The sequence below is a fragment of the Leucoraja erinacea genome, chromosome 1 (genome assembly GCF_028641065.1).
Source record: "Leucoraja erinacea ecotype New England chromosome 1, Leri_hhj_1, whole genome shotgun sequence".
NCBI lineage: Eukaryota > Metazoa > Chordata > Chondrichthyes > Rajiformes > Rajidae > Leucoraja > Leucoraja erinaceus.
Window position 1 is genome coordinate 134182734 of NC_073377.1, and position 25273 is coordinate 134208006.

Consider the following 25273-nt stretch of genomic DNA (forward strand, 5'->3'; position numbering starts at 1 on the left):
CTCCACGCGTCAATTTTGTCATATAAACATACTTTTGATCAACAAAAAACTATTCATTTTGGACAACAGATAAAACATTAACAATTCGTGTGGAATTCAAACTCCTACCACATCTTCTCATTTTGCTGTTTATGGAAATCTGCGTAACTTCAAAAATTAGATTTACATAGCTGTAATTTTTAGAAAATGTTGTCTGTCTCTGGACAATGAATGGAATTAGGTTCTCCGTGCGCAATATACTCCATCTTTTCTCTTTAATATCGTGAAAACTTTGAACAAAAACACCTCTTGACAATTGAGTTGTCCGCATATTTTGAGCCCAGTTCGCATATTTTTCTGGATACTTTAATGATAGATGCACAAAGCTACCAGTCTTGTTAAATCTCTACTACACCCAGTTCTTATTCATTTAGAATAGCATTTAGGGTTCAAAGTAGCTGAGTGTACATTTGTGTTAACGGAAATCGTCCGCACATTCTTTTACTGATAAATATCACTGAAGAATTAAATACCTTTACCTCCATTGCCACTTCGTGTAATTGTCAAATGTTGATATGTAACATTGCATTGTATCATCTAAGTCAATTATACGTAAGGGAAGTGTTGTCCAACATGGAAATTTGTGAAGACACAAGAGTGCAGATGCCGGAATGTTGAGCAGACGATGAGGCGCTGGAGGAATTCAGTGGGGAGAGAATACACCGGCGTCGGGTCGGAGCTCTAGAACCTTGTGAGACAGACAGCGCGAGTTGCATCATGCCGATAAACTAAATCTCATTCGTCTGGTTCTTAGACATGGATGTAATAAATACGATTTCTTCGTATACTCATGTCAGCGAGATTCTTCGTCGTCCACCATGGCAGGACATCAATAGGTGACTTGGTATAAATCACAATGCCATCTATCCTTGCGAGGTTTTCTGCCAGTCTGAAGAATGGTCTCAACCCTAAACGTCATTCATTCCTTCTCTCCAGAGTTGCTGCCTGTCCCGCTGAGTTACTCCAGCATTTTGTGCCTATCAGGGTTTTCTGTCCAAATAAAATTATAGTCAATCGAAAGAGTCCCCTCAATCTGTCAATCTCGGTTTCCAGAAAAAAAAACATCGTTGTCCTTTCCCCTTCCATCAAGCATCTTCGTCCCTTTGAATTGTATTGTATTGTATTCAAATTTATTGTCCTTGTCTCAATTTGAGACAACGAAATGAATTTCCCTTACAGGCAGTATCGTTAAAAAAAATCACAAGAAAAATAATAAAAATAAATAATAAATAAATAATAAAACATATTAAAAATAAAATTGAAATTGAATTAAAAATTAAAAAAAAGCACAAACACAGAAAGTCCACAACACAACATAACATAAATGGCACCCAGGTGAGGAAGGCACCATAGTCCAGCCAGCCTCCCCTCCGTGTTCATCCGTGGTCGGGGCCTTCCGAGCACCCGCAGTCGCCGCCCCAGGTGGCCCGATGTTCAGGCCCTCACGCCGGGCTGGTGGAACGCCGACGCCGAACCCCGACGGTGAGCAGCCTCCTCCTCAGCGGCCCGGACCTCCTGATCAGCCGCCTCCCGCTGCCGGAGTCTGCAGCTCCTGAGTCCGCAGGCCGAGCCGGGCAGAGTCGCGGGACCCCGCGTTGTTAGTCAGCGCCGCCCGCGTTGGGAGCTCCGCAAACCGCAGCTCCAGGATGTTGGTGCAGCAGGTCCAGCACTCCGGGCTCCAGACGGCGACCCCCGGTAAGGCATCGCCAGCCCCGCGATGTTTCAGCGCTGTCCCGCCGCTGCTGGAGCTCCGGTCGATCCCGGCAGGAAAGGCCGCGCCAATCCAGGTAGGTAGGCCGCTGTGGGGGGAGGGGGGGGAGCGAGGACGCGACTCGAATAATAGTCGCGTCCTCACCAGGAAGCGGCTGAAGGACGGTATCCCCCGCACCGTGCCCTCTTCCCCCACATAAAAACAAAAAAAACACAAAAAAATACACTTTAACATAACTAAATAAACAAAAAAACAAAAAGATACCGGGCTGTAGGTGGAGGCTGCTGGCACCAGCACCACCGGAAGTACAATACAATGAGAGTTCAGTCTCCCTGCAGCTGCAACGCTCCCCCGTAAACACTGCAAGATTGTGGGGTTCAACCACAAGTCAGACTTAAAAGTCGTTATTTCAAAACCGGGGGATTGTGGCAACGAGTCTCTCTCCCATTGGACATAGACTAAAAGGTTTCCTGCGTCATTTGTAAAATGTTATAAGACCCCCCACAACAGTATACAATTTTTAGCCGTGAACTATACATTTGTTCTATCATTCATTGCTTAAAATCATAACTACAGATGAACTCATTCTTTATCCAATACAATGCTGTTTACTGATTTATGTTGTTTGTTCTTGACTAACGCGTTTGTCTCCAGAGTGACTTTGCGTTAACACTACGGTAAAAGTTAAAGTTCGGTCTTCCCTTTCTCGATTTGTATTTTTCTACGTTTTAGAAATACTTTAAAGTGCGAAATACTTTTATTAATCTTCATTTTTTTTTAAAATACAGAGTATACGCAAGACAATTTTCAAAAAAACACTTAAGCAAGTCGATAGCAGAACCAGAGCGATTTTCCTATCACTAATATGTGAAGCTGGCAACTTGCAACCCAGCGGTATGAATATCCATTTCTCTAACATCAAATAACCCTTGCTTTCCTTCTTTTCATCCATCTCAGTTCTCCGACCAGACTGACCACCGCATTGATTAATGTTTTATCATTGTATGTTTCGTTTTCACCTTCCCCAGCTATCAATGATCTATTCTACATTTTCCTTGCCCCTTTTGATCTTGTTTTCACACCTTTCTTTATCTCTGTCTCCCTCTCCTCTGACTCTCAGTGTGAAGAAGGGTTTCGACTCAAACGCCAGCCATTCGTTCTATCCAGGGATGCTGCCCGGGTCCCGCTGAGTCACTCCAGCATTTTGTGTCTATCTTCAATGTAAACCAGCATCTGCAATTCCTTCTTACACTCTTAGCCTGTCGTGTTTTCCCATTGATCAGCAAGTATTAATCTTATAGAATTTTTCGAGGATGTAACTAGTAGAGTGGATAAGGGAGAACCAGTAGATGTGTTATATCTGGACTTTCAGAAGGCTTTCGACAAGGTCCCACATAAGACAAACAATATGCAAACTAAAACCACACGGTATTGGGGGTTCAGTATTGATGTGGATAGAGAACTAGCTGGTAGACAGGAAGCAAAGAGTAGGAGTAAACGGGTCCTTTTCAGAATGGCAGGCAGTGACTAGCAAGGCTCAGTACTGGGACCCCAGCTATTTATTAATGACTTGGATGAGGGAATTGAATGCAACATCTCCAAGTTTGCAGATGACACAAAGCTGGGGGGCAGTGTTAGCTGTGAAGAGGATGCTAGGAGGCTGCAAGGTGACTTGGATAGGCTGGGTGAGTGGGCAAATGCATGGCAAATGCAGTAAAATGTGGATAAATGTGAGGTTATCCACTTTGGTGGCAAAAACAGGAAAGTAGACTATTATCTAAATGGTGGCCGATTAGGAAAATGCAACAAGGTTCACCAGACTGATTCCTGGGATGGCAGGACTTTCATACGAAGAAAGACTGGATAGGCTCGGCTTGTACTCGCTAGAATTTAGAAGATTGAGGGGGGATCTTATAGAAACTTACAAAATTCTTAAGGGGTTGAACAGGCTAGATGCAGGAAGATTGTTCCCGATGTTGGGGAAGTCCAGAACAAGAGGTCACAGTTTAAGGATAAGGGGGAAGTCTTTTAGGACCGAGATGAGAAGTGGTGAATCTGTGAAATTCTCTGCCACAGAAAGTAGTTGAGGCCAGTTCATTGGCTATATTTAAAACGAAGTTAGATGTGGCCCTTGTGGCTAAAGGGATCAGGGGATATGGAGAGAAGGCAGGTAAAAGATACTGCGTTGGATGATCAGCCTTGATCATATTGAATGGCGGTGCAGGCTCGAGGGGCTGAATGGCCTACTCCTGCACCTATTTTCTATGTTTCTATTAAGCTAATTTCCTACCTCCCTTCCAAAATAAACCATAGAGACATAGAAAATAGGTGCAGGAGGAGGCCATTCAGCCCCTTGAGCGAGAACCGCCATTCATTGAGATCATGGCTGATCGTCTCAATCAATAACCTGTGCCTGCCTTCTCCCCGTATCTCTTGATTCCACTAGCCCCTAGAGCTCTATCTAACTCTCTCTTAAATCCATCCAGTGATTTGGCGTCCACTGCCCTGTGGCAAGGAATTCCACAACTCTCTGGATCTAGATACACTACATCCACAGGCACCCCTTCATCCATTTTACTTGTCACATCCTCAAAAAATTCCAGAAGATTAATCAACATGATTTTCCTTTCATAAATCCATGCTGACTTGGACTAATCCTTTTACTGCTATCCAAATGCCCCATTATTACCTCTTTAATAATAGACTCCAGCGTCTTTCCCACCACTGAAGTTAGGCTAACTGGTGTGTAATTCCCCGTTTTCTCTCTCGCTCCTTTCTTGAAAAGTGGGTTAACATTAGCTATCCCCCAATCTACAGGAACTGATCCTGAATCTATTGAACATTGGAAAATGATCACCAATGCGTCCACTATTTCTAGAGCCACCTCCCTGAGGACCCTGGGATGCAGACCATCAGGCCCTGGGGATTTATCATCCTTCCCATTAGTACCCAATACTATTTCTTGCCTAATGAAAATTTATTTCAGTTCCTCGACCCCCTTAGATCCTCTGCCCTCCAGTACGTCTGGGAGATTGTTTGTGTCTTTCTTAGTGGTCAAATCTGAAGTACCTGTTCAACTCTTCTGCCATTTCCTTGTTCCCCATAATAATTTCACCCGTGTCTGCCTTCAAGGGACCCACATTTGACTTTGCTATTCTTTTTCCCTTAACATATCTAAAGAACCTTTTACTGTCCTTTACATTCCTGGCCAGCTTCCCCTCGTACTTCATCTTTTCAGCCCGTATTGTTTCCTTCTGGTGTCCTATGAAAATTTCCCAATCCTCTGGCTTCCGGGTAGTCTTTGCTGTGTTATACATCTTTTCTTTTAGTTTTATTCTATCCCTAACTTCTCTTGTCAGCCACGGTTGCTTCCTACTCCCCTTAGAATCTTTCTTCCTTTTTGGAATGAAATGATCCTGTGTCTTCCAGATAATGCCCAGAAATTCCTGCCATTGCTGTTCCACCGTCATTCCTGCTAGTATCCCTTTCCAGTCTACCTTGGCCAGCTCCTCTCTCATGCCTTCAACTGCATCACTGCCACTTCCGATTTAGCCTTCTCAAATTGCAGATTAAAACTAATCATATTATGATCACTACCTCCGAGTGGTTTCTTTACCTCGAGTTCTCTTTTCAAATTTGGCTCATTGGACAACACTAAATCAAGAATTGCCTTTTCTCTGGTCGGCTCCACTACAAGCTGCTCTAAGAATCCATCTCGGAGGCACTCTACAAACTCTTTCTTGGGGTCCTGAACCAACCTGATTTTCCCAGTTTACTGGCATATTGAAATCCCCCATCACCACGGTGGCATTACCTTTGTTACATGCGTTTTAACTCCTGCTGCAACCTCCACCCTACATCCGGGCTACTATTTAGGGGGTCTGTGGATAACACCAATTAATGTCTTCTTGCCTTTGCAATTCCTCAACTGGGAGTAGGAATGACGCCAAAGCACTTTGGCATCACTTCTCTTGAGAATAATTCTTAGATATTTTAATCTGAAAATGAATTCTTGCTGAAAGATCGTTGCTCAGTAACATACCACCTGCAGTCGCACGTTAAATGGTTATAGTTTAGGAGTAAATTAATGTTTTTAAGTTTCTTCCCCGTTATGTTTTAAGCGCTTATTTCGGTTTTCGTGCCTGCATTATATTTGGCGACCAACTCAATTAGAAAAAAAACTCAACGTTTCAGGATAAAATAAAAGTAGTCATCAGGATGTCGAAACTGCAGATGCGTTCACATAAAATGATACAGAGTGCTGGACAGCGGGTCATGCAACACCTCAAGATTGAATTTCCCCCAAAATAAACTTTATTCAGAATAAAAAATATATACAAACATGAACAGAGCAAAAACTCTTCCGACATTCTCAGCGTCGATACGTTCATTAGTGTTATATTCGGTAGTGTTCTCAAACTATCCTGAAATCAAGCACCCCTTGGATGATATCCCTTCACTCGTTTGACTCAGGATTCACAATGTGCTGCAGTCAGCAGAATGCTGGCGCTCCAGATTCACATATCTTTCATTTCTTTGTTCTATATCGCCATCTATATATGTCGTTTCTCTCTCTCCTGACTCCTGAGTCTGAAGAAGGGTCCCGAACGGAAATTACACACTTTCCTCCTCTCCAAAGATGCTGCCTGTCCCGCATTTTGTGTATGCCTTCACCAAAGATATCTCCCGAGTAGCTGGGCTGACCAGCAGTGGTCCTCCGCTAGACCATCATCCCGCGCTCTCCCTTCTTGAGAGGTCACTTGACGGTGCGCGGGTTCGCCAGGAGAGCAGCGGCGCCTGCGCAGTGGCAGCTGACCCGGACGGAGCCGGCGTTGCTGCTGCTGAGGCGGCCATTTTGGTTGAGTTTCTCTCTCTGCCCCGCCACCCCACCCCCTCCCTCCCTGCTTGAATTCCGTGCAGCGGCGGCAGCGATCGAGCAAGCAAGCACGTGAAGGCGGAGGTTCGCTGAAGTCGGCGTGCGGAGCGAAGGCATTGCGGCCTCAGTCAGCGACGGCTGTGTAGGGGGAGGGAGGGAAGGGAAGGAAAGGAAAGGGGTGGAAAGGCCAGGCGAGGCTGCTGCAGCAGCAGCAAGGAGGGAGTGAGTGAGCGAGCGCCAGCCAGAGAGCCTTGGCTCGGAAAAAGCAGCAGCAAGAGGCGCATAACGCTGGCCCCACAGCTCATACCAGCGCCCACCAACCATGCCGTCGGTCACGCTGCCAGCCAAGGAGAACGCGCTCTTTAAACGGATCCTGGTGAGTGTGGTCAGTCGGATCTGCTGGCTCTCCCCGCCGAGCCTGGCTCCGCTCCCCCATGGAAAACTGCAGGTTATTAACCATTTAAAAAAAAAGTGGTAGCAAAACCAAAGGCGTGCCACTGACCAGCTCCGTGTGCGTGTGTACCCTGCCGACCCTCGTCTCAACGCCGCGGCCTGCAATACTGCCTTTCACCAATCTCGCCGGGACCGGCTGGGCCTTAGGCCGGCGCTTTACACGGTATTACCCCCACCTCCGCTCCCGCTCTCTAGCTCCTTCGTGTAGGCGGTCTCTTTTTGCCGTCCGGGTTTAGGCCTTTATTCGTCGGTGTCTTCCCGGGAAGAGTTTTATCCATTGCTGCCCTGTCCAAAGAGTGCATGGTTTCAGCCCACTGTCGGGCCTGGACATTTCGCTCTACCCTGCCAGGCCAAGCCAAACACGTGAACAGTGCTTGGGCGTTGGATTAGAGACCGGAGCGAAGTTTAGAATGGTTCCCTGCTTTTGTTCATGTAGCCCAGGCTTCGCCTTTTGTTACAAGGGCATTGATTTTATTTTCGAAATTTGAATTTTGTACTTATTATGGGAGCAGGTTCGGAATTAACTGCTGGAACCGGGAAAAGCGCCTTTTACGCAAAGGTGATTCGTTGCTTTTACGCGAAAATAACTTGGGTGCAATCCTATGCTCTGATGGATAGGACCAGTTATCTTAATTTCCATATGAAATCATCCCATGGTTTAGGTTATCGTATCCCAGGTATTACGTGCAACAAAGACGAAAGCGAGTGTGTGTGCGTTAATAAGCAACTTTCAATAAAAACCTGTATCATCTGTCTCTACGAAAGTAAGAGATTTAATGCTGAAGTAGAGTGTGCAACTGAATATGCTCCAGAAATAGCTCTAGTTTATATTGAACATGAACCATACTGGCTTGATATGTGATAAAACAAGCTCTGAACTTTTCATTGTAGTTTGTATATTTAATGTTGGGATAAATAATGTAATTTAAAAAATAACTGGGTTAGAAGTTGCGATTAAATTAATATGGACACAAGGTAAAGCCTTTCTTATGGTTATTTTTGTTCTTGAAAATATATATAAAAAACGTCATTATTTTGTTCTCGAGTCCTGTGCAGGATTGTCGTGACAATATATCTAAGAATTCTGATAATTAGCTTCCCTCTCCCTCGAGGATGTGATCAGAGATTGTATGGATTTGTTAGAATGTATATCCTTCATACATATCCTGCATATTTATGGTTTGTAGTTAGTATTCAAGTTAGAACTAATGTACATTGTATTGAAATACTATGAAAAAATTATCACGTTGTTTGCTACTGGAAATTGTTTAACCATTCAAAGTGATATCAACTTCATTAGCGTTGTTTACTGTTACTGAGATAATTATCAGAGGCAGAAAGCAAAAATGTGCATTGTTAATCTGAAAATCAGTTTCAATAGAAGGGGCAGATGTGGCCTGAATATCCTCAGGATATTGCCACGGGGTCTATTGCTTGCAACTGTGAGGGCAGATGTGATTTCGCTAATGGTTTGTCTGAACTGGACTCATCAACAGAGTTTGACAAAATATTTTGCATTTAGATCTCTGCAGTAGAACTTTCTGATGTGAAAATGATTCATAGTACTTGTGATTACTCTGTACTACCACTAATAAAGTTTAACTCTGATTTGGGAAAATAAAATTCCAGAAAACACAACATATCTAAATGGTAAAGCAGATAAAACTTTAAAGTGATCATTAGTTAATACTCATCATCTTTCTGAAAAGGGCCTTACAGTAGGAATTTGGAAATGTTTCAATGTTAAAATAACTGTTAGAAGATGTTGTTTCAAAGTAGAATTAGAAGGAAAAAATAATGGTATGAGTAATATTCTATATGTAGAACACCAAAGAAAAATAGAATTAAGTGGAGCCATCATGGATTTATGATAAGAAAATAATGTTTGACTATTCCGGAGTTGTTTGAGGTCATCAATATGAGACTAGGTAAGAAGGAACTATTGGATATGTTTTATTTATATTTTGGAAGGCATTTGATAAATTCCCATACAGATAATTTGGCTGGAGGAAGCAAATGTCATAATTCTCAATTTGCTGATGTACTAAACAAAGTGGGATTTGGAGTGTGGAGGAGGATGTAAATGGCCTTCGCGGAGATACGAACACGAATGCATGGGTGTGAACATGTAGAAAAATACCCGTGCACATTGCTAAAAAGTAGACCATTGATGATATTGGATAGTGTTGCTGTTCACAGGGACTGGAGTGCTTGCCCATTCGTCACTAACTTGCATTGTGCAAGTGCAGCAAGCAATATTGGGGAAAATGGTATGGTAGATTTCCTTAGAAAAAGGTTGAATGTTGGAGTTGGGAAGTCTTATTGCAATCATGTCAGGCCTTGGTGAAACAACATTTGGAGCCTTGTGTATAGTTGAGAAAGGGTGTGTTTGTCGTAGAGGGATTGCAGCAAAGATACACTGGTTCCAGCGATAATGGATTTTCCATGTGAGAACATATTGGGTAGTTTCTATTCTCTGGAATTTAATGAAAGAGGAGACCACGTCTTAACATACAAAATTAGTAAAGACTCATTAATTTGCTACCATAAAGTTTCTCCTGATTGATTTGTTTAGAAACAAGGGAGAACAGTTTCAAAATAAGTGTCAGATTGTTTTGGACTGAGATGAGGATAATTTCTTCACTTGGTGAAGGGATATAGGGGTAATGTTCAAAATTGGAGTTGAGATTGACTGAACAATGCATGGTTCAGAAAACTAGAAGGTCTGGATTGTCTCCCATTTCTTGTGTAAGTATGTGGCGGGAGATGCTGAGGTACTCTGAAGTATTATTCTATTTGATCAGATATAACGTATAAATTAGAAATAATTAAAATGTATTCTCAAATTCCTGAATTAATTGGTTGGCCTGCTTGTGAAAATATTGTTAAATTTAGTTTGTATGGGAATAGGATGAGGGAAAGGCTGTTCCTTGCAAACCTGTTGCGCCCACTATTTGATTAATTGAATTGATTGAAGGATACAACATGGAAACGGGACTTTTTGTCCACCAAGTGCATGCCGACCATTTGTTCACACAAGTCCATGTTATTCCATTTTCACATCCACTCCCTACACACTTGGGGCCATTTACAGAATTAGCCTACAAACCCATATGTTTTTGGGTTGTGGGAAGAAACCAGAGTACTCAGAGAAAACCCAGGCAGTTACAGGGAGAACATGCAAGCTCCATACAACAGCACTTGAGGTCAGGATCAAACTCGGGTCTCTGGTGCTGTGAGGCAACAGCTCTATCAGCTGTGCCTCTGTTCCAGCCTCTACTCCTTTACCATCCCATCATATTTTACCTAATGAAAATCTATTTTCAACAAGATTATTTAATTTGACAAGCACACATAAAGCTTTGAGGGAATGCACCCCAGTTTTCCACTATCCTTGAGGGGAAATCAATTATTCCTTATTTCAGTTTTAAATACCGTTAATCTAATTTAAAGATCGCACCAAGTTATTCTGGATTTTCCATTGCTCACCAGAGGAAATAGTTTGCATAAGTGTGATGGTTAAAGTCACATTGGCTCTTTAAGCATCTTGTTTATGAAATCTGAATGATATAACTCAAGAATACAAGGCAGTCTGTCCTTGCTATTTAATCTTTTAATCTAGTACAATCATTGTAAATCAATTTTCCTTCCAGGCCAATAATCTTTCAATAACATTAAATCTCCAAAACTAACTATAGTATTTCAGGCTTGGGTATCATACAGCTGAAGAATTACATCCTCAGCTTTATATTACAGCCCTCTGAAGGTGATGCCAATGTTCCCCTGGTTGCTTTAATTGGACTTAGCACATGTACACTATTTTTTTGTAATTGATATACTTGGGCACCCAATCTCTCTCTCTTTGACTACTGAGTTTCAAACTATTTGGAAAAAGATTTATCTTTGTGGAATCCAAAATCGGTTACGTAGCACTTTTTAACGAAACAAAATGGTAATTCTGTCAAAGATCTTCTGATTATTTTAGTTTATAGATATTGCGTGGAAACTGGCCTTTTGGCCAACTGCCGATCAGTGATCCGCGCGCACACACACACACACACACACACACACACACACACACACACACACACACACACACACACACACTAAACTTTCTTGTTTATTGCTTTGTGAACTATCATTACTATGATCTGTGCTTAATCATTCTGCCCACACACACACACACAATAAACTTTCTCGTTTATTGCTTTGTGAACTATCATTTGATGATCTGTGCTTAATCATTCTGCCCATGAAATGATTGTAGTTTATTAGTTACATGGACCGATCTGAGGTTGCGTACCCCACAATCAATGGGATGATGTTTTGCAGTTTTCAATCCCGAGGCACTATATTGGAATCAAAATATTTGGAATTCATGCCTAAGGTTTGGGGTTGGAACATTAAGTCTTGAAGACTATTTCTATTGTATGTTATCATTTAGAAACCTCTTTCAGCTACACAGTTCCTTTCATTGATTTATTCTCAAAGTACCAAACTTACACGAGTTTATCATCCTGCATTGATAATTGGATACATAAGAACTATTCCATGCAAGCAGTATTCATTATAATTTTGGCTGTCAGCTTTTAATAGATATTCCTGTTCCAATTATTGCTTTGAATATATAATTGTATATCTTGTTTTTTTATGCTTGTTTTTATGCTGTTACCTTAGACTTTTTATAGTTCTTCCAGCTTGGTTTTCCTTGAATTTATTGTGTGTTCTATGTGCTTGCCCACTCAATTGCTCGAGTAGTTCCTGCATGATAGCTGATATGTGAGCACCAAATCTATTGTAGATTTTAAAAATGTGCAATACAATAATGGGTCATATAACCCAATTGGTCCATGCCAGTGTTTCTCTTTAACATGAGCTGCCCCCCCCCCCCCCCCCCCGTCTGCATATGCATATGCATAACTGCATATCCTCCAATTCCTTTACACACTTATCTAGCGTAATCCTATAAATGCACTGTTGTTCATTTTAGCTATTTGTAGTACAGAGTAGTAGCAAGTGTCGTGGTGTAACCACTCTCAGGATGAAAGAAACTCTTCTTGAAGATTTTTATTGAACATTTGCATGATCCCTGACATCTGACTGCCTGTGATAGTTTAAAAGAATTTCAATGAACCTATTAATTGAGGTTCCATAACCAGTGCAAAATGTTGCCACGGATTGGATAAGTTTGACAAGAAAGTAGAACATTGGCTAGAAGGAGAGCGAGTAGAGGGAAGTGGAGCGAGGTAGTGGGTATTCTGTTGGGTGGGATAGTGTTGGGCAGCTGTGTGCATTGAATGTAGTGTGTGGTCAAGTCAAGAGAGTTTATTGTCATGTGTCCCAGATAGGACAATGACATTCTTGCTTGCTGCACCACAACAGAATATTGTAAGCATAAGTACAGAACAGTTCAGTGTGTCTATATAGCATAGTCCATATATATACAAATAAATTTACAGATAAAGTGCAATAGGCTGTTATAGTTCAGAGTTTGTTTGATGGTTGTGGGGAAGAAGCTGTTCCTGAACCTGGATATACCAGATTTCAGGCTCCTGTACCTTCTACCTGATGGCAGCGGATAGATGAATGTGTGACCAGGATGGTGTGGGTCCTTGATGATGTTGGCAGCCTTTTTGAGTCAGCGACTGCGATAGATCCTTTCGATGGTGGGAAGGTCAGACCCGATGATGGACTGGGTAGTGGTCACAACTTGCTGCATTCTTTTCCACTCCTGAACGCTTAAGTTGCCGAACCAAGCCACGATGTAGCCAGTCAGCATGCTCTCTACTGTGCACCTGTAGAAGTTCGAGAGAGTCTTCTTTGGCATACCAACTCTCCGTAATCTTTTCAGGAAGTAAAGGCGCTGATGTGCTTTCTTTATAATTGCATCAGTGTGTTGGGACCAGGAAAGATCTTCGGAATTATGCACGCCCAGGAATTTGAAGTTCTTGATCCTTTCCACCATCCTCCCATTGGTATAAACGGGATTGTGGGTCCCTATCCTACCCCTTCCAAAGTCCACAATCAGTTCCTTGGTTTTGCTGGTATTGAGAGCCAGGTTATTGTGCTGGCACCATTTGGTCAATCGGTCGATCTCACTTATGTTTCATTTGCAATATACTGACTCCGCAGTTTTCATTGGGAAATTGCATGAAATTATTTGGATGAAGTAACGTCAGAGCATGGTTTCAGCCTTTTTAAGAAGTTTGAAGTAGAAAAATAATTTTTGAAAAGTCGAAATTGTCATAAGACCAAGGTCATTTTTAGTCTGGTTTGAGGCTGGCTAGACAAAGGGTAGGAATTGGTTACAGAGTAAAAATTATGATAGTTCAAGTTCAAGTGAGTTTATTGTCATGTGTCCCTGACAGAACAATGAAATTCTTGCTTTGCTTCAGCACAACAGAACATAATAGGCATTGACTACAAAACAGATCAGTGTGTCCATATACCATTATATAAATATATACACACATGAATAAATAAACTGATAAAGTGCAAATAACAGATAATGGGCTATTAATGTTCAAAGTTTTGTCTGTGCCAAGTTTAATAGCCTGATGGCTGTGGGGAAGTAGCTATTTCTGAACCTGGTCATTGCAGTCTTCAGGCTCCTGTACCTTCTATCTGAAGGTAGCAGGGAGATGAGTGTGTGGCGAGGATGGTGTGGGTCCTTGATGATACTGCCAGCCTTTTTGAGGCAGCGACTACGATAGATCTCCTCAATGGAAGGGAGGTCGGAGCCGATGATGGACTGGGCAGTGTTTACTACTTTTTGTGGTCTTTTCCTCTCCAGGGCACTCAAGTTGCCGAACCAAGCCATGATGCAACCGGTTAGCATGCTCTCTACTGTGCACCTGTAGAAGTTGGAGAGAGTCCTCCTTGACAAACCGACTCTCCGTAATCTTCTCAGGAAATAGAGGCGCTGATGTGCTTTCTTAATAATTGCATCAGTGTTCTCGGACCAGGAAAGATCTTCAGAGATGTGCACGCCCAGGTATTTGAAGCTCTTGACCCTTTCAACCATCGACCAACTGATATAAATGGGACTGTGGGTCCCCATCCTACTCCTTCCAAAGTCCACAATCAGTTCCTTGGTTTTGCAGGTGTTGAGGGCCAGGTTATTGTGCTGGCACCATATGGGCAGTTGCTCGATCTCTCTTTTATACTCTGACTCAACCCCATCAGTGATACGTCCCACAACAGTGGTGTTGTCAGCGAACTTGATGATGAAGTTGGCACTATGACAGGCTACGCAGTCATGAGAATAGAGTGAGTACAGCAGGGGACTGAGCATGCAGCCTTGAGGTGCTCCTGTGCTGATTGTTATCAAGTCTGACACATTTCCACCAATACGAACAGACTGTGGTCTGTGAATGAGGAAGTCGAGGATCCAATTGCAGAGGGATGTGCAGAGACCAAGAGATAGTCTTTAGTTTGTCCATTTGATTAATAGATGATTAAGCAATTCATGGTGTCTGTAAGCTGGTGGAAAACTTAGAAAAGGTGAGGTTGTTAGGTATTATCATTTAGATATATGTTAATTGACCCTGTGTTTTTAGAGAGAATAATCAGGGAGCATTATAAGGATGCAAAATAGAAGGGGGGGGGGGGCAGTAGGTAGCACTGTTAAGTACTGATGCAAAATGGGATGGATATGCATTGCCTGTGATTTTTAAACATTTAAACCCGCCAAATAAGTCCTTGCAAATCAATGATCCTGCAGATGCCGCAGAAGGATAAATTCACTGAATTTATGGTCAGCAATTAAAAAAAATGCAGGGGTCAGAAAGAATAATAAGACAATTTGCATATGTGACAGTCACATCAGATGATGCTTTAAAAAGTATTTTTGAAGTTCTTAAAGGTGGGCATAGATTGGAACTTTGGAGGAAAAATGAAGTCTGGAAGGTGGGTTGTTGGTCAATAACCAAAGTTTGGTTCAATATTAGTCACCATGTCGAAAAGTGAAGGGCCGATGGTTAATCTATCATTTAATGAGAATAGACACAAATGGAGCAAGAAATGGCTCTGATGGCCACTGATAAATTTGGCAAGGAAGTAGAAAATTGGCTAGGAGACGGAGTAGGGGGAAGTGGAGCGAGGAAGAGTGTGATGGGGAGAGATCTAGGCAAGGTGCAAATTCAGAACCTAGCAGCTTTGAATTCTGGGATTCCAGAATCTGGCACTGAATTGAAGGTGAAATGCTATTTTCAGTAACTGACTGTTCCGTGTTGAGTATTTAATTGTCATATGTACCACCGATGGAACAATTAAATTCATACTTGATGCAGCTTTACAGGTCCTTTAAGGCATTAAAATACACGTAAATATACAATAATAATGAATACAATAAATTAATAATTAGTACTCGGTAACCTGACAATAATAGTGCAAAAGCGAAGTCTGTAGTGCAACTACAACAGTGTCCATAGTAGATCATAATTGCTAAGGGAGGATTATGGTTAGTGTTGTGCAGTGTTCAAGAGACTGATGGTAGCTAGAAGGAAGCTGTCCTTGAACCCGGAAGATGTGATTTTTGGGCTCCCACCTGCCCAGTGGTAGTTGTGAGATGAAAGTGTGGCAGGGTGGTGTTAGTTTTTGATATAGCTGCTTTTTTGAGTCGGTGCTTCCTGTAGACCCCACAATCGTGCAAACGTCAATGGCTGTAATAGATCATGCAACGTCTACAACTTGCTGAAGCCGCCTCCTATCCTGGGTGTTCGAGTTACTGAACCGGGCTGTGATCTAACCAGTCAGTATGCGCTATACTGTATACCTGTAGAAGTTCAAGAGTGTATTTGTTGACATACCAAATCTTCAAAGGAAGTAGAGGCGTTGATGAGCATTCTTTGTTCTAGGCCCCTGGGTAGTTCTTCAGAGATATGCATGCCCAGGGACTTGTGTTCAAATAATTTTTCAGAGATTCTGAATTTAATTCCATCCAATGGTATAATTCCTTAGATTTTGATTTTGATTCCAATAATATGTTCTAAATGATAAATCCTTATAGCAAAGATAGTTCTTGTGCCTTATCTCCATTTTTTGGCTGCAAATTGGCTCTTGCAAATAGATATTTTGTTATTTATATTACAAGATTTTAGAGATTTTGAAGAGCCCTTCTTTAAGGTATTACTGTACATGGTTGCAGAACAGGGTGGAAAATTCTGAGTATGTGCAAGGCATGGTTTTAAATCAAGGAATTTCAGCTGCACCGTTCTATATGGTAGGTATGTTACAAAACCTACCTGAATCGTGGCTGAGCATCTCAACAACGTATCTCGGTGACTGCCAATCACCACCCCACCCCGGCCACTTATTATTATTTATTCAAATCGTTTGCTATGTCGCTCTTCAAGGGAGATGCTAAATGCATTTCGTTGTCTCTGTACTGTACACTGACAATGACAATTAAAATTGAATCTGAATCTGAATCATCTGCCCCACCCCTTGTGTGTGATTTTGGCGCTGTTTAGAGGGGGCGGGTTTAAAACGCGATTTTTACTAGGCTGTTCCAATCGAAAATGTTCAGCCTAGTAAATCATTAACGTAAAATCGGTGAAAGACCCCGTCGCAAAAGGTATTATTAGTTTTTATGGCCTTGTATAATATTTATAGTAGTCTAAAAATCACTCTCTCACTCCGCAACCTCTCGCAGCCCCAGGGTTTTATAAAGCAAACAATTAAAAGTATGTACCTTATTTTTACATTAAATGGGGCTTGTATATAACCCTGTATATAAAGTTTTCTATAGCGAGTAGTTCATTTTGGGCTCTTTATATCCCGCAGTATTTTTCTGGGCACTTGAGGGCACAAATCCAGCGCAATGTGAACGTTCTAAACCAGCGCGTTCACAGGAACCCACTAGAAAGCCGGTTTAAATTGACTTTAATTTACAGCAAATGAACACTAAATTCCTTCCATTTGGCCTATAAATTGATGTAAATGAGATTTAAAAATCATGTTTTATTGTGAATTATTTGTGAATATTATTTGGACACTTGGGCTATTTAAAAATGTTAATCATTTATTAAGAAATGGATAGATGTTTAGATTCAGTAATTGAAGTTTGAAATTAGCTACAATTGGGTAACTAACTAATTATATGCTTTAATTTCAGGTCATCCAAGTAAGATTATTTTATATTTGTTTCAGAATGCTTCAATCTATGATAACTGAAAATTTCATTCAGTTCTCTTAATTTTTAAGAAGGTTATGGGCTTTTGACTGTCCACGATCACAGCTTTTTTGTTATGTCCATAGAAAATCAATAGGGAACAAGATGCTAATTTCCGAGTATGAAAATGGCCATAACTTTTTTATTACTTGAGATATGAAAGTGAATCAGGTGTCAAATTAAACTTATTGTTATGCTTTATCTGATGGGATAAATTGCAGACTTGATTTTTTAAATCTCAAAATTTTGTAACATTGCTATATATGGTTAATCGTTTCTGCAGAAAATATAAAATACTCGGGTGTGTATATTTTAGAAACAATTCCCACCAGATTGGAGGAACATTATTAAACTTGCTGAATTTGAAAATGATTAAAAAAAATAAAGGGCAAATTATACTTAAAACGTGAGCTATTATTAGACTATTTTGTCAATAGCAAAGGAACTTGGCTCACGACCAACGTTTAAGGTCCATGAAGACCCAATAGACTCTGTGAGGAAAACGTCTCCTTTTCTGGTGCCTTCTGTTATGCAGCTGTTGAAGTGGATCCTTGATATACAACTGTTGTGATATCATCAAACTAACCAGTTTAATGATTAAGGCAATGATATAAAATAGTTGACGGACAACACTCCAGAGCACTAAATGCAATATTTTTAGTTACCTTTTCAAACAGTTCAGTGTGGTAATGAGGGCTGAGGATAAGGATTTGGTTAAATCTATTTAAAAATTGCAGTTCTTACAATTGTTTTAAAGCTCCCATATTTTAAATATTTACGTGGGGGTATTGTAGACACAACATTTTTTCCATGGCCATATCATTTGTGGAACAACAGAAATAGTGTGGCATATTTTAAAATTCACTTGGACTTCATAATAACGTTAATTTTACAGTGGGAATAATTTATAAATAACTTAGTTTTGATTTTCATAGAATCAATCATGCAGCATGGACACAGACCATTAAGCCCAATTTGTCCATGCGAGCCTATTTGTGTCCTTCTGTAGTAACTCCATTGCCCAGCACTTGGTCCATAATCTTCGATGCCCAAGTGATTCATTCATATGTTCATCAAGACACTTCTTAAAAACTGTCATAGACCTGGCTTCAATCACTTTTTCAGGCAAAAGATACTTTTGGAGAACGGTTGCTGAATCTGCAATAGCAACTATCATGCACCCCAAAGACAAACACTACTTATTTTGTTGGCATTGCCAAACCAAAATCAGAGCCAGTGAATTGAAGCATATTTGGTTGCTTTGAATTTGGAGATGAATTTTCCCAGATTTTTCTCAGATTTGCTTGAGATTTTTTACTACGAGTGCCTTTCATAACTGAATAATTGGAGTAAGGAATTGTTAATACATTTGAGTTGCAGCACATTGTGATTGGGCCGGCTTGGTGAACCTGTAGGTCTTTGTGGAAATGTATTTCATGTTACACTTGTATTAAATAATCTTTTGTCAAGATGAAATCCAGAACAGTAGCGTGTTTCAAGGATATAATTGGATAATGATCCATAGCCTTGGAAGAAATGATTATTGATCGATTGAATGAAGGATCATAATTTTAGAATTGAAGTAGAAGGCAGTGTTTTCATGGAAATTATTCAGCTTAGTAGAAAACTAACAATTCCGGAGTAAGCATGATGGGCCAAATGTTGATGGCATTTGCTAGATCATTGTAAAATTCTAGTAGGAGTCAGCTGTGTATACACGTAAGCAAGCCTTGAATTTATGCAATCAAGTTTGACTTGGGTGCATAAATTCAAACATACAGCTTTGATATTAGACCTGTAAAGTGGGGTGGAATAGTGCTGAAAATATAGTTCCTGCAAATAGAATTAAGAATGGATATTTAAAAGTGAATGACCTCGGGTCAGATACTTTGTAAAGAGGTGGGAACAGCGTGAACCAAAGATCTTATAGCGGAGCAAGATAGGCTACTCCTGCTAAATGCAATGGGCTGACGTGTAGTATGCTATGGAGGGGATCCTGGGCATTTTTCCCCGCCCATTTTAGCAACCTGAGCCTACCTGACCCGACTCAGTGTAATCATGTTGCAGGGCAACAGTTTGTGTGGGTTAGATTCATAAATCTGTCAGTTCATACTTCTTGTCAAGAATAAAATTTGACTCTGGTAATTGTCTTTTTTTATGTTTTTTAAATAATTTCTTTTTAAATGGTTCACAAGCAGTGTTTGAGTTGATTTTGTAGTAACCGGAACCGACCCGACTCGCAGGGTAATTGACATTGCGGGGGAACTTTTTGTGTGTGATATAGGGTTAGATTCATAATTCTGTTAGTTCATAATTCTGTTAATTCTTGTTAAAGAATAAAATGTTTATAAACACACATACATGAAAATTATATAAATGTATATAATCATATAACACACACAATTATATTTCTTCTGATCCAATAATGAACTTTATTTCAGACTAGACAAGGGACATTAAATAAGAAACATTTTAAATAAGAAACATTGTAAACCTCCTATGCCCCTCTCCCGCTGCCCCGGACCCCACACTCCCTCACCTCGCTGCCCGGGCCCCACACTCCCTCTCCCGCTGCCCCGGGCCCCACACTCCCTCTCCTGCTGCCCCGGGCCGCCACGCACTCCCTCTCCCGCTGCCCCGGACCTCACACTCCCTCTCCTCGCTGCCCTGGACCCCACACTCCCACACTGCCTCTCCTCGCTGCCCCGGACCCCACACTCCCTCTCCTCGCTGCGAATCCAATCTTTGGCCGGAAGCAAGATGGCGGAGGCTGGTTCCTAAAATGAGTCGTAAATCAACCATGAATCCGCCCATGAGCCTACTACAAGTTTGCGTGAGAGTAACCCATCTTGCTTCGCTATAAGATCTTTGGCGTGAACGTGAATGTGATTCGCTTCTTTTGGAGGCTATTTGGATAGATAAAATTTGCATTAGAATGGGAAATGGCTTTTCTAAGGAAATGCAAAAAATATTTCTAGAACGAACTTGAAAAAACTGGAACCAGTTGAAAAGCAATTTTCATGATGTAATTCCTCAACCGTTGATATTTCTTGCATCTTGCTTAAAATTTCAAGAGAGAGATTTAGCTCTTAGGGCTAAGGGATATGGGGGGAAAGCTGGAACGGGGTATTTGTTGGATGATCAGCCGTGGACCTATTTTCTAAGTTTCTATGTTTACTATAGAGTTCAAAATGGAGCATTCAGTTTGAGCATAAATCAATGCTATATATCAAATTATAGATATATCATAACCCGTTTCCAAGAAAAAATGTTTTACTTCTGGCTTGAGTAGTCTGACTTTGTAGCTATAATTTGTTAAAGATTTATCAATATTATAATACTAGCCTCTTGTTTTCTAATTAATTTACCTACATCTCCCCTTAACAGAAATGCTACGAACACAAGCAGTACAGACATGGGTTGAAGTTCTGCAAACAAATCCTTAGCAATTCTAAATATGCAGAACATGGAGGTACGTTGGATTTGCTATTTATGATTTTGACAATTGATTTATTTTTACTTTGGTTGCTAACCCTAAGCCTAAACGTGAACAACCTTGATGTATTTCTGCAATCTGTCATTTCTATGTAATGTACTTGTGGTCTTAGCTTTGTGATGCAAATTACATTAATGGTAAATTGTAACCATGGGATGGGTGTGTGGAGTGATTTGGGAGGAGGAGCGGATGGAGATTCACGGATTTTAGTTTTAAATTTTCTGAATAATCTGATTTTAATTTCTATGCAATGAGTTTAATGTTTCTTTATTCAGATTTTTTTTTCCATTTTGTCGTTTGAGTTACAGATCTGCATGTGAAAATTATTCACCATTGAAATAGAATTTGGGGTGGTTAGGAGGCAAAGCATGGTGCTGTATTTCTATAATCTCTTAATCTCATTTAAAACTCACTGGTCCTTTTTACATAACTATGCACCACGCATTTATTTCCTCATTCATAGAAACATAGAAATTAGGTGCAGGAGTAGGCCATTCAGCCCTTCGAGCCTGCACCGCCATTCAATATGATCATGGCTGATCATCCAACTCAGTATCCCGTACCTGCCTTCTCTCCATATGCTCCGATCCCCTTAGCCACAAGGGCCACATCTAACTCCCTCTTAAATATAGCCAATGAACTGGCCTCAACTACTCTCTATGGCAGAGAGTTCCAGAGATTCACCACTCTGTGTGAAAAAAGTTCTTCTCATCTCGGTTTTAAAGGATTTCCCCCTTATCCTTAAGCTGTGACCCCTAGTCCTGGACTTCCCCAACATCCCTGCTCCTATACTGCTCTATTATCTAAATGGTGGCCAATTAGGAAAAGGGGAGATGCAGCGAGACCTGGGTGTCATGGTACACCAGTCATTGAAAGTAGGCGTGCAGGTGCAGCAAGCAGTGAAGAAAGCGAATGGTATGTTAGCTTTCATAGCAAAAGGATTTGAGTATAGGAGCAGGGAGGTTCTACTGCAGTTGTACAGGGTCTTGGTGAGACCACACCTGGAGTATTGCGTACAGTTTTGGTCTCAATCTGAGGAAGGACATTATTGCCATGGAGGGAGTGCAGAGAAGGTTCACCAAACTGATTCCTGGGATGTCAGGACTGTCTTATGAAGAAAGACTGGATAGACTTGGTTTATACTCTCTAGAATTTAGAAGATTGAGAGGGAATCTTATAGAAACGTACAAAATTCTTAAGGGGTTGGACAGGCTAGATGCAGGAAGATTGTTCCCGATGTTGGGGAAGTCCAGGACAAGGGGTCACAGCTTAAGGATAAGGGGGAAATTCTTTAAAACCGAGATGAGAAGAACTTTTTTCACACAGAGAGTGGTGAATCTCTGGAACTCTGCCACAGAGAGTAGTTGAGGCCAGTTCATTGGCTATATTTAAGAGGGGGTTAGATGTGGCCCTTGTGGCTAAGGGGATCAGAGGGTATGGAGAGAAGGCAGGTACGGGATACTGAGTTGGATGATCAGCCATGATCATATTGAATGGCGGTGCAGGCTCGAAGGGCCGAATGGCCTACTCCTGCACCTAATTTCTATGTTTCTATACTTAAATCCTTTTGCTATGAATGCTAACATACCATTCGCTTTCTTCACTGCCTGCTGTACCTGCATGCCTACTTTCAATGACTGATGTACCATGACACCCAGGTCTCGTTGCATCTACCCTTTTCTCAATCGGCCACCATTCAGATAATAGTTTACTTTCCTGTTTTTGCCACCAAAGTGGATAACCTCACATTTATCCACATTATACTGCATCTGCCATGCATTTGCCCACTCACCCAACCTATCCAAGTCACCTTGCAGCCTCCTAGCATCCTCCTCACAGCTAACACTGCCCCCCAGCTTCGTGTCATCCCCAAACTTGGAGATGTTGATTTCAATTCCCTCGTCGAAATCATTAATATATATTGTAAATAGCTGGGGTCCCAGCACTGAGCCTTCCCTCTTGAAGGCAGTAACTAAGTTACAGAGAAAGGTTGAACAAGTTAGGGCTTTATTCTTTGGAGCGCAGAAGGTTAAGGGGGGACTTGATAGAGGTTTTTAAAATGATGAGAGGGATAGACAGAGTTGACGTGGAAAAGCTTTTCCCACTGAGAGTAGGGAAGATTCAAACAAGGGGACATGACTTGAGAATTAAGGGACTGAAGTTTAGGGGTAACATGAGGGGGAACTTCTTTACTCAGAGAGTGGTAGCTGTGTGGAATGAGCTTCCAGTGAAGGTGGTGGAGGCAGGTTCGTTTTTATCATTTAAAAATAAATTGGATAGTTATATGGATGGGAAGGGAATGGAGGGTTATGGTCTGAACGCAGGTATATGGGACTAGGGGAGATTATGTGTTCGGCATGGACTAGAAGGGTCGAGATGGCCTGTTTCCGTGCTGTAATTGTTATATGGTTATATGGATCCTGTCCCTGCCATATTTGCCAGCAGTGCAATCCAAATTTGAATTGTGCTATATTTTAATAACAATTCTCATCATATTACTCTTGTTTTTCTACTACTTTATACCTGCACCTTTATACCTGTATCCAAGGGAGCAAGTTCCCACCATCAACAAAACAAAGCTTCCTGTTGGAGGAACTGATAGGGTCAGGCAGCATCTGTGGAGGGAAATGGACACGCAATGTTTTCGGTTGGAACTCTACTGCAAGTTGAGGGGAGACTTCTGGTAGAAATAAAGGATTGATTGATCAGCAGGTAAATCAGGTAGGGGAGAGAAGGGTGGAGGCACTCACAAGGTGTAGGTAATAAGTGTAGAAGATAGGGGGCTGCACATGGTAAAATCTGGTAAGGAAGGTGAGAAGTGAAATGTATAACCAGTGCGAGGGATAGTGGATAGATGGGAATGTGGGTGGAGTGGTGGGAAATAAGCGAAAAAGTGGGGCTAGGTATGGGTGATGAGCAGGAGGAGGAGGTGAGTGTAATGAAAGGATTTTGTGAGAGGACCTGGGCAGATGAGGGGAGCGAAGCATGTGGGACGGGTTTGACTGAAATTGGTAATGTTTATGACATTGGATTGACTACCCAAGCAAAATGAAGACTGTTCTTCCTGGTGGCATGTGACCTCCAGCAATGAGGAGGCAGACCACTGAAATGACTTGTCAGTCCTGGGAATGGGAAGTGGATTTTAAATGGCTAGCAACCAGGAGCTCCAGCTGGCCCTGATAGTCAGTGCAAGTGACTTCCTTGCCTGGATCCAGCAATTATTTGCCAGTTTTTCCTCTTTCCTTCCCCATACCTCTTCTATCTCTTCTCATTTCCAGTCTTACAGATGGGCCTTGACACAAATATGTCAATTTTCTTCCACAGATGCTGCCTGACCTGCTGAGTGTCTCCAGTACATTTTTTGCTTAAGATTTTGTCATCTGCAGTCTCTTGTTCACCTACTATCAACTTTGTCCAAAACCACCTACTATCAACTTTATGCAGACCCCTCATCATTTTGTATACTTTCAAATGCCTCCTCAATACTCTCCAAAGAAAATAGTCCCAGTCTCTACTATCTATCCTGCAACTCAAGTCCCTCTGGTCAGGCTCCGTCTTCCTGCATACCATAACGTGGTGACCAGAATTGAACATTAAGGCCTGACTGCTGTTTTATGGAGATTCAACATAATTTTCCTGCCTTTTTGTGTCCCTTCTGATATACCATGAATTATGCTTAAGTTTTCTCAGTCTATCCTGCCATTTTCAATGATTTATGCACACCTACCCTAAGCGCCCACTGCTCTTGCCCCACTTTGAGAAAAAAACAACCTTTGTTGATATAATGGCTGGTATTATTCAGGCCAAAATGTATCACCTCTCGTTCCTCCACAGTAAATCTCATCTGCCATGCCTGTTGATATCCAGTTCAAATATATTGTCTTCATAGAAACATAGAAAATAGGTGCAGGAGGAGGCCATTCGGCCCTTTGAGCCATTACCGCCATTCATTGTGATCATGGCTGATCGTCCCCTATCAATAACCCGTGTCTGCCTTCTCCCCATATCCCTTGACTCCACTAGCGCCTAGAGCTCTATCTAACTCTCTCTTAAATCCATCCAGTGACTTGGCCTCCACTGCCCTCTGGCAGGGAATTCCATAAATTCACAACTCTCTGGGTGAAAACGTTTTTTCTCACCTCAGTCTTAAATGACCTTTCATTTATTCTAAGAGTGTGGCCCCTGGTTCTGGACTCGCCTAACATTGGGAACATTTTTCCTGCATCTAGCTTGTCCAGTCCTTTTATAATTTTATGTTTCTATGAGATCCCTCTCATCCTTCTAAACTCCATTGAATACAAGCCTTGTCTTTTCAATCTTTCCTCATATGACAGTCCCGCCATCTCGGGCATCAATCTCGTGAACCTACGCTGCACCTCCTCAATCACAAGGATGTCCTTCCTCAAATTAGGAGACCAAAACTGTACACAATACTCCAGATGTGGTCTCACCATAGCCCTATACAACTGCAGAACCTCTTTACTCCTATACTGAAATCCTCTTATGAAGGCCAACATGCCATTA

At 41.5% G+C, this 25273-nt stretch overlaps 1 protein-coding gene across 1 annotated transcript in view; it reads left to right on the forward strand.

The window, feature by feature from the left end:
• Positions 1-6610: 6610 nt before the first annotated feature.
• naa15a (N-alpha-acetyltransferase 15, NatA auxiliary subunit a) overlaps positions 6611-25273 on the forward strand; it is a 105429-nt gene continuing 86766 nt past the window's right edge. The window contains exons 1-2 of the mRNA XM_055643512.1: positions 6611-7002; positions 20641-20725. Of these exons, the coding sequence (XP_055499487.1) occupies positions 6949-7002; positions 20641-20725 (139 nt within the window). The 5' untranslated portion in view covers positions 6611-6948. The remainder of the gene's footprint in view (positions 7003-20640; positions 20726-25273) is intronic.